At 42.8% G+C, this 10713-nt stretch overlaps 1 protein-coding gene across 3 annotated transcripts in view; it reads right to left on the minus strand.

Moving 5' to 3' along the window:
* lpin2 (lipin 2) overlaps nucleotides 1–10315 on the minus strand; it is a 33103-nt gene extending 22788 nt beyond the window's left edge. For 2 of the 3 annotated variants that reach the window (XM_076984835.1, XM_076984834.1), the window contains exons 1-2: nucleotides 3847–4137; nucleotides 837–1037 (exon numbers count right to left, since the gene is read on the minus strand). In XM_076984835.1, the coding sequence (XP_076840950.1) occupies nucleotides 837–1037; nucleotides 3847–3954 (309 nt within the window). In that variant the 5' untranslated portion in view covers nucleotides 3955–4137. Of the gene's footprint in view, nucleotides 1–836; nucleotides 1038–3846; nucleotides 4138–9938 lie in introns of those variants that run through there. The other variant, XM_076984836.1, reaches the window with a different exon arrangement.
* Nucleotides 10316–10713: the final 398 nt, after the last annotated feature.

The following is a 10713-nucleotide window of genomic DNA, read 5'->3' on the forward strand; positions in this document are numbered from 1 at the left end:
TTTTTCACCTTTATTGCTTTGCTATAGGAGGCTGTTATGATACAGTTCATAACCAAATGAGAAGACTTTATTTAACCTGCTGTGTTCAGTCTGCTGAACATGTCACGGAAAACCGCGGCTGTTTACAGCTCTTCAATACCTTTCACCCACACGGTCACGCACACATTTCACACACCCACAGTCACATGATTACATTTTCCTGTACTTGTGAGAGCAGACAGTGAAAGTGTAACTATGCAGCTGTAACCTATCCACTTAAAAAGCAAAAACTGAATTTTATCTCAAGTATTTTGGAAGAAATATAATCCTAATGGGTATACCAACAGAAATAGACACAGGGTCACACACACGGTCACATACACACGGACACACACACACACACACACACACGGACACACACACGGACACACACACGGACACCAGTCTGTAACTCGTGCATTACCTGGTGAAAGTAATTTCTCTAGGGTTTTATTTCACATTAGGGATGGTTCTTGAGGGTAAGCCCTTGCTGCTGAAACTGACTGATTTCTGTCACAGGTAACGTTAGATGTGACAAACAGCAGGACCACTGGTGATAAGAACCAGCCTGTTTTCACTCAACCTGTTTGTTTAGTCAGGTCAGAGGTACGAGTACAGTTTAGGATTAACGGGATACTGTGAACACAGTCCCCGGGAACAGCAACATGACAACACATGCGGTCTAAAGGCCTACTGTCTAAAGGCATGTTCAGGACGGCCGCCATTCCACCGTTTATCCTTTTCCCCAGGGCCTGTTTGAACCCTTCAGGCTTCCGTAAGACTTCCCTACCAGCTGAAACGTGCCCGGGGTCACTCACCACTTTCTCCTTGGAGCGCAGCACGCCCAGCTTGCCGAAGCGCACGTGGAAGGGGGAGCACTGGAATGAGCCGTCCCTCTGGCGCACCACCACCACGTCGATGCAGCCCGACAGCGTGGCCTGGTTGATGCCTTTGTACAGCTCCTTTACCGTCACCAGCACCTGCCCGGCCAGCTGCCCCACGTAGTTCATGGTGTCCACCTGCTCACACACACCAGGAAGGCCAGCAGTTTGAAGGCTTTCATTAGTAATTGCTCTATTACTCTAGTAATTGCTCTATTACTCTAGTGGTTGCTCTATTACTCTAGTGGTTGCTCTATTACTCTAGTGGTTGCTCTATTACTCTAGTGGTTGCTCTATTACTCTAGTAATTGCTCTATTACTCTAGTAATTGCTCTATTACTCTAGTAATTGCTCTATTACTCTAGTAATTGCTCTATTACTCTAGTAATTGCTCTATTACTTTGTTATATTCTTAACAAAGCTCACTCAGAATATTTTAATGACAAAATCACTGTCCTGACCACAAAGTCTCATGGAACCTTCATTTGTGCACGTGCTTGAAAATTGTGCCCCATTTGAAAGGAGCAGTTTGGCTTTGACTGACGTAATCTGGTGTTGTCCAGCTAAAGAGGATTCACTTCACGGTTGCTCTTGGTGGGTCTTATCTGCATGCCTGCAGACAGCCTATTCGATGTCAGCACACAGCAGTGGCCTCTGTGCCCCCCCCAAAAAAAAAGACTGAGTGTGAGGTTTGGCTCTTAGGGCTCAGCTGAACTGAGAGTCGTTCACACAGCCATGGGCTACTTGATGTTTAAACCACGATGTTAGCTGCACAGTGAGCATCACAATCAGAAGCATGAGGAAATACCAATGACTCCAAGAACTGCAAGAACAACGACTGTAAAACCAAGAACTCTGAAGTTGGAGGATGTTTGTGATGACCTGTGTGAGGAATTCCAGTAACTGTTATACGGACATCCTGACGAGCCAGAAATAAACTGTTAGGAGAGTCGGGCAAAGGAGAAGAGGTCCAAATGATGGACCACATGCAACAGCCTAGAATCAGCTGCCTGAGTGACCAGCGTGGTCCTCAAAACTGCAATCAGCATTCATGATGCCACTCAAACTGCAAATAGAGCCTGGTTCCTAAAATGATCAGTCATCTTCTTCCAATGTGGTCCAGTGGAACTGTGCTGCAGTCATATGGCATTAAGAGGACTTGTCTCATCTCAGTGCTCTGGCCCTTCGATGCCAAGACAAAATCAACATCTTACAAAAACAATTCTTTTTAGGGTAGAACTGGGCTTAATCTGTGCCAGGAACACCAGCTCTAAATAGTGCTGCTGAATTATTAAAACTAGGACATTCCCTTTATTTAGAGCTCTGCTCAACTGGGTCCATGTCAGACTTTGCATTTAGTACTAGCCTTAATTTCTTATGCATAACAGCCAAGCTTGAGATCAAACATAAACCATATTTAGGCAGAAAAACAAGTGGCACTATTGTGGTTCCCGGTATGCGGTTTTCAGAGGCTTTTGCCAATATTTTGAAAGCAGCATCTGTAATGGACTTATTTAAATAAAAAAATACTAAATAAATGTTCACAGATAATCAAAAAAATAATGTGTATATATATATAACCAGATTATTACAAAATTACGAATTTAACAGCCGACTGACCAAGTTTATTTCATAAACAACAAACGTTGGCATGGTGTAGGGAGAGTATATAACTATTAGCATTAATCAAACTTGAGACAGTAACAGAGATCAGTAAAGTTCTCCACAAGGTGGTCCTCATTGCAATACCAAATATCTCAGGTCAAGTGAGCAATGTGGCAATGTGGTTTATGCAACGCTACAGTCAGTCAACTTCTGAATACAACCGAAAGCAAAAGCACATAATGTACAACTGGTTGTGTGGTATGGCGACCTTTGACATCCACATATCCGGGTTAATGGCTTAGCAATTATATACCTGCTATTCATATTGAGAACATCAGCCCAAACGACCTTAGATCTTGAGCAAAAGCCTGAAAGAGAGTGGAAGATCACCGCGATGTCCTCCACACTCTCACCAGGCATTACGCTCCCATACATGCTCCTTACCCCATATCACAGTCACATGAGGAAATCATGCAAGCAGAGATGAGCGTGTGTGTGAATAGAAAAGAAGAGAATGACTTTGGTGTTTGCTGCTTTCAGAGAGGCATTTTTTGAAGCACTCCTGTGCCACTGGGGAAGCCAGGCTCTTAAACCCACGATCCCTGACGGAGACATACACGCAGAGACACACATGTGTCACTGTGAGGGCCCTGACTCCCTTGCCCTGATCACACAAGGCTCATCACCAAGACACTGATACAAGAGCAGAAAAGGAAACCCAAAAGATGCAAAGGACACTGACTAACAAGAGATCAGAAAGTCAGAATCCCACTATTGACATTAGTCTTAAAGGATAGCAGAGTTTGTGTGTGTTTTTCTTTTGTTTGTGCTTTTTTAAGTGTTTCTAGGTGCTTGGTGTCTGTCACCATTAACACTTCTTCAAACAAATTAAGGCATTATTTTGTTATTGTGAATTATTAGCAAAGCCCTCAGATTATATGTGAGAATGGGATGCATAGATACTTTTTTAAAAAATCTCTATTTTGCTTTATTGCTAATCAAATATATGTATGCAAGGTCTCATAAGCCAGGTTATTTTTTATGGATCATATCAGTTTGTAGGTCATGGGATATGCACTAGCAATGAGACACATTAGTGCCACCAGAAACCCCAGTTATTCCCCGAAATCCTCACAGATATAGTTCTCAGTGTAACAAACAATGTGAAATATCCTAACCAGCAGCAGGTAATAAATCTTTGAATGTTAAATATATTTTGTTGGAGAAAATAATCACCTGTAACTGAAGATGCAAATGAATTATTAATAGGTGATTAATAAATCCATAGCAAACCTGAGGCCAGGCCACTTACCACCTACAAGCCCAGACAGAGCTTACTCACCAAGGACCAGGATGTCTTAAGAGATAAGGAGTCATCCTGCTCACTGTTGTCTTCGTCAGTACCACTGCATGGCAGGTCCAATTCAGCCCAAGAGCGTAATCGCTTCATTATAGCTTCACCCTCACAGAGTGTGTCAGTTTAAGTCTTCCTCCTCCCTCACCAAGCACGTCTGTTCATCAGTCATTCTTAACCCTGCCTCAAATAAAGCGCCTTTTGGCCTTTGACTCCCAGGACAAACACAATCACTCTACGTGCAACATTACTGGAGATATTTTGCGTAACACCTTTTCTTTCACTTTCCTCTAAAGTAGACAACCCAGCCAAAACAACCAATGAGGCAAAAGGACACCCACTCTGCAGCCAATGATATTGGGGGGGTATGGGGTCAGCAGCTCAGAGATAAGAGTTTTCTTGTGACGGGCACTGTGGAACTTACTGCTGATAAGAGCTTGGGTAAAGAGGATGAGTGAACGCCAATCATCTTGTTCAGACCACCAGAGAACATCCTCACATTTAAATTATTATTAACTTGAGCAAGAAAAAAAGCAGCTGCACATGAAAGCAATGGACCGAAAACACGGGGTTGTGTAAAACATAAAAAAAACCTACCAAAACAACAAGTGAAATACAACTACTTGAACTTTCTCCCAAGCATATTTGCTAACCTGCTGCAAAACAGTACAGATAAAAAGTTTTACAGGGATTTTAAGGTCACTGTAAACGTGTGGAGACAAAAAAGTGTGTATGTGTATAATAAAAACTACAGATTGTTATATACAAAAAAAGAATGAAGAAATGGAAGTTTGTATATTTGACTACAGATGACTACAACTGTGCCAAAATAAGTTTTTTCACATGAAAGAGAATGCATTATTAGACCTGACAGATCGCTCATGGCTGAATGTTGAATATTGTTGTGAAAAGTTTATTCATAGAATTTTTCAGATATAGAAATATTTCAAAGTATAATTAAAGTTTTCAGGAAGCGAGGGAAACAGTTGCATTAAGAGCAAGATCTTTAACTATTATTTGGACTGTCACCAGAGCTATAACTGTACAGCAGGAATTAACTGTGTTTACTGGAATAGTGAGTCTACAGTGGTGAATACTTCTTTAAAAACCCTTAAACACACCAACTAGCATCAAATGAAAATAACGCACAGTTAGGTACATTACCTTTAATGAAATTTTTAAAAAGTTATCTAGCTAGTAATGAATCGTGTCAACCAATAGTTGCCATGTTAGCCACTACAAAACAGTAGGTCTTCCAATCAATTAGATCGAAGTAGACAAAAATAACACTTCAATATACGGTGTTTCGGAGCCAGCTAGCTAACTGAACTCCCACAGACCTCAATGAGATGTCCTGGTTGTGGTAACGAGCTAACACAGCTAGCTGTGTAGCAGGCTGGCTAATTAACACTAGCATCGGTTAGCTTGGAGGCAGCAGGTCTGGTGAGAGCACCTCACACGGGGGGTGACCGAGTGTGTGTGGTGAGAGCACCTCACATGGGGGGTGACCAGTAGGGGTACAGGAAAAAATCGATTCGAGCTCGAATCGCGTTTCTAACATTGAACGATTCAGAATCGATTCTCATTTTTTAAAAATAGATTTTTTTTCCGGGTGCGTGTGTGCCTTCTCAGCTACCGTAGTGCTAGGCAAAACAAGTAAAGCTACAGCGGGTTGTGTAGTAGTGTACCGTATTTGTTGTTGCGCCGCTAAAGTATTAAGAAAAAGTCCAAAACGGCTCTGCGGTCTTTGAAAACAACCATTTGGAAACACTTTAGATTTTACTGTCAACGCGGCCCGGATAAGAATGGGCTTGATACAGATGATATTCAGGAGTTACAATGATTATAACTCCTGGTAAAATAAAGTTAAAATAAAAATAACTTGGTTCATTGAGCACTCTAGTTTTGTCCTAACTAGATATTTAGATATAATACTGCTGTAATACTGCGAAGTCGTGGTTAGAGGTGAACTTCGGTATAGCCAGTGTGTATTTTATTTAAAATAATTAACACCCTTAAGCCACCGTGTCTTTGGACATAGATAATGCAGTTTGCTGTGATGGATAATTAAAGTCTAGCTCTTATTTATGCATAGAAACATAAATCAACAATATAATCTGTAGCGTCTTTATGCTGATAAACGAGGGGAGTCGGAATTCGCCACAACACACAAGCCAAATCTGTTGCACATGAAATGCTACAGGCACCGTTCAGAAACTGATCAGTTCAGTTAAATGTGTTCAGTTCAGTAGTTCGTGGCTGCATCCATGTAAACACACGAACGATTTGTAATTCACAGGTTTGAAAACTCGTTCTCGCCCCTACTGTGCAATTTGGTTAGGAATACAGCCGAGCTAAACTATCAAGTTGAAAGTCATCATAGTTTGCTTACCCATTTTGACCCAGTTCCCAACCCAACTTTAAGAATAGATTAACGGCGATAATTTTTATATCGCCCGATAAGAGTATCAAATTAACAAACAGCATTAACGGCCCACCACTAATTTTTTTCATCTGTGAAGTGGAAGTTCTGGCAGCTAACGTAAGCTTACCCATTTTATTAATGTAACAGCCCTTTTATTTTTGGAAGCACTTTCATATATTTTTTTTGTGATTTGTTAAGGAAAAACATGTAATTTTGTTTCTGGAAGTGGCATGTTCTCAGAAATAGGCAGCTAGCCTAAGCCTAATTCTTGTACAAAGCAATTTGTTGTTTTTACAGAAAGAGCAGTATTTTTGTATAATAAAATTTTTGAGTAGTGGCCAGTTCTGGCAGCTAGCCTAAGCCTACCAATTTTATTTACTTTACTACAGTTTTATTAGTTTAATGTAGTGTTCTGAGTGTCAGCCTCAAACAGACATGTTGTCTTGGATTTACCTTTGAGTGTTTACATTATTGCAATATGTTGATAAAACCTTTACAATTATAATACCTTTATAAATGTACTAAATGAAAAGTTTATTCATAGAATTTTTCAGATATAGAAATATTTCAAAGTATAATTAAAGTTTTCAGGAAGCGAGGGAAACAGTTGCATTAAGAGCAAGATCTTTAACTATTATTTGGACTGTCACCAGAGCTATAACTGTACAGCAGGAATTAACTGTGTTTACTGGAATAGTGAGTCTACAGTGGTGAATACTTCTTTAAAAACCCTTAAACACACCAACTAGCATCAAATGAAAATAACGCACAGTTAGGTACATTACCTTTAATGAAATTTTTAAAAAGTTATCTAGCTAGTAATGAATCGTGTCAACCAATAGTTGCCATGTTAGCCACTACAAAACAGTAGGTCTTCCAATCAATTAGATCGAAGTAGACAAAAATAACACTTCAATATACGGTGTTTCGGAGCCAGCTAGCTAACTGAACTCCCACAGACCTCAATGAGATGTCCTGGTTGTGGTAACGAGCTAACACAGCTAGCTGTGTAGCAGGCTGGCTAATTAACACTAGCATCGGTTAGCTTGGAGGCAGCAGGTCTGGTGAGAGCACCTCACACGGGGGGTGACCGAGTGTGTGTGGTGAGAGCACCTCACATGGGGGGTGACCAGTAGGGGTACAGGAAAAAATCGATTCGAGCTCGAATCGCGTTTCTAACATTGAACGATTCAGAATCGATTCTCATTTTTTAAAAATAGATTTTTTTTCCGGGTGCGTGTGTGCCTTCTCAGCTACCGTAGTGCTAGGCAAAACAAGTAAAGCTACAGCGGGTTGTGTAGTAGTGTACCGTATTTGTTGTTGCGCCGCTAAAGTATTAAGAAAAAGTCCAAAACGGCTCTGCGGTCTTTGAAAACAACCATTTGGAAACACTTTAGATTTTACTGTCAACGCGGCCCGGATAAGAATGGGCTTGATACAGATGATATTCAGGAGTTACAATGATTATAACTCCTGGTAAAATAAAGTTAAAATAAAAATAACTTGGTTCATTGAGCACTCTAGTTTTGTCCTAACTAGATATTTAGATATAATACTGCTGTAATACTGCGAAGTCGTGGTTAGAGGTGAACTTCGGTATAGCCAGTGTGTATTTTATTTAAAATAATTAACACCCTTAAGCCACCGTGTCTTTGGACATAGATAATGCAGTTTGCTGTGATGGATAATTAAAGTCTAGCTCTTATTTATGCATAGAAACATAAATCAACAATATAATCTGTAGCGTCTTTATGCTGATAAACGAGGGGAGTCGGAATTCGCCACAACACACAAGCCAAATCTGTTGCACATGAAATGCTACAGGCACCGTTCAGAAACTGATCAGTTCAGTTAAATGTGTTCAGTTCAGTAGTTCGTGGCTGCATCCATGTAAACACACGAACGATTTGTAATTCACAGGTTTGAAAACTCGTTCTCGCCCCTACTGTGCAATTTGGTTAGGAATACAGCCGAGCTAAACTATCAAGTTGAAAGTCATCATAGTTTGCTTACCCATTTTGACCCAGTTCCCAACCCAACTTTAAGAATAGATTAACGGCGATAATTTTTATATCGCCCGATAAGAGTATCAAATTAACAAACAGCATTAACGGCCCACCACTAATTTTTTTCATCTGTGAAGTGGAAGTTCTGGCAGCTAACGTAAGCTTACCCATTTTATTAATGTAACAGCCCTTTTATTTTTGGAAGCACTTTCATATATTTTTTTTGTGATTTGTTAAGGAAAAACATGTAATTTTGTTTCTGGAAGTGGCATGTTCTCAGAAATAGGCAGCTAGCCTAAGCCTAATTCTTGTACAAAGCAATTTGTTGTTTTTACAGAAAGAGCAGTATTTTTGTATAATAAAATTTTTGAGTAGTGGCCAGTTCTGGCAGCTAGCCTAAGCCTACCAATTTTATTTACTTTACTACAGTTTTATTAGTTTAATGTAGTGTTCTGAGTGTCAGCCTCAAACAGACATGTTGTCTTGGATTTACCTTTGAGTGTTTACATTATTGCAATATGTTGATAAAACCTTTACAATTATAATACCTTTATAAATGTACTCAGCTTTCATGCCAGCAGACCGATGTAGCTCGTTTTGAATTGAGAATCGTTTTTGAATCGGAAAAAAATCATTTTTGAATCAAATTGTTGGGATCTGAAAGAATCGGGAAAAAATCTAATCGTGACCCCAAGAATCGATTCTGAATCGAATCGTGGGATTCCCAAAGATTCGCAGCCCTAGTGACCAGGTGTGTGTGGTGAGAGACCTCACACGGGGAGTGACCGGGTGTGTGTGGTGAGAGACCTCACACGGGGGGTGACCGGGTGTGTGTGGTGAGAGACCTCACACGGGGGGTGACCGAGTGTGTGTGGTGAGAGACCTCACACGGGGGGGTGACCGAGTGTGTGTGGTGAGAGACCTCACACGGGGGGGTGACCGGGTGTGTGTGGTGAGAGACCTCACACGGGGGGTGACCGGGTGTGTGTGGTGAGAGACCTCACACGGGGGGTGACCGGGTGTGTGTGGTGAGAGACCTCACACGGGGGGTGACCGGGTGTGTGTGGTGAGAGACCTCACACGGGGGGTGACCGGGTGTGTGTGGTGAGAGACCTCACACGGGGGGTGACCGAGTGTGTGTGGTGAGAGACCTCACACGGGGGGTGACCGGGTGTGTGTGGTGAGAGACCTCACACGGGGGGTGACCGAGTGTGTGTGGTGAGAGACCTCACACGGGGGGTGACCGAGTGTGTGTGGTGAGAGACCTCACACGGGGGGTGACCGAGTGTGTGTGGTGAGAGACCTCACACGGGGGGTGACCGAGTGTGTGTGGTGAGAGACCTCACACGGGGGGTGACCGAGTGTGTGTGGTGAGAGACCTCACACGGGGGGTGACCGAGTGTGTGTGGTGAGAGACCTCACACGGGGGGTGACCGAGTGTGTGTGGTGAGAGACCTCACACGGGGGGTGACCGGGTGTGTGTGGTGAGAGACCTCACACGGGGGGTGACCGGGTGTGTGTGGTGAGAGACCTCACACGGGGGGTGACCGGGTGTGTGTGGTGAGAGACCTCACACGGGGGGGTGACCGGGTGTGTGTGGTGAGAGACCTCACACGGGGGGTGACCGGGTGTGTGTGGTGGTCCGTTACCTGATTCAGCGGTACTGAAGCGCTGACGGGGGCGCGCTGCTGTGACGGGGCGACGTGTCCCGCGCGCTGCTGTGACGGGGCGACGTGTCCCGCGCGCTGCTGTGACGGGGGCGACGTGTCCCGCGCGCTGCTGCGGCTCTACTCTCTCACACTAGCATTCTCGCTAGCTAGCCTAGCTAGCTATATACTTTTCCATTTCTGGACTCGCGGACCTCAGCTACTCCAAACACAAAGCTAGCTAGTATTTCCAGCGGTAAACAGTATCCTCCGAAGATCCGTCTTGTTCCTGCCCGCTATGACACCACACTGCTGGGTTTGATGAGCGCTGTCAGGACTGGAGGCGCCTCGGTTCTCCCACAGCACCAACGGCAGGCATGTCACGTGGTGTGTAACCCTGCACGTGACTTACTACTGTCACGTTCATATCCGTGACCACGTGACCTACCTCATTAATTAGCATTGCTAAGCATTATACATATTGACGCATGTTATATAATTAGAATAATTTTAAATCCTGAAATGCCAATAATTGTTTTACCTCCTTTATGAGAAAAGTGCGAACATTTTCATGATGGGCCAAACGTACACTATCTGTCCATATACTCAGTTACACAAATAACACAAATCTGTTTATTGATATTTACTATCGTAAATATAAACTTCACTAAAATATACATTTGACATAGAAATGCAAAATCTGAACTGTTTTGAGCACTCTGAAGCAGACCACGATGCACTACCCCTGGCTAAACAGGAGTTTCTGAACAGCCCCCAA

The sequence above is a fragment of the Brachyhypopomus gauderio genome, unplaced genomic scaffold, assembly GCF_052324685.1.
Source record: "Brachyhypopomus gauderio isolate BG-103 unplaced genomic scaffold, BGAUD_0.2 sc34, whole genome shotgun sequence".
NCBI classification, from domain to species: domain Eukaryota; kingdom Metazoa; phylum Chordata; class Actinopteri; order Gymnotiformes; family Hypopomidae; genus Brachyhypopomus; species Brachyhypopomus gauderio.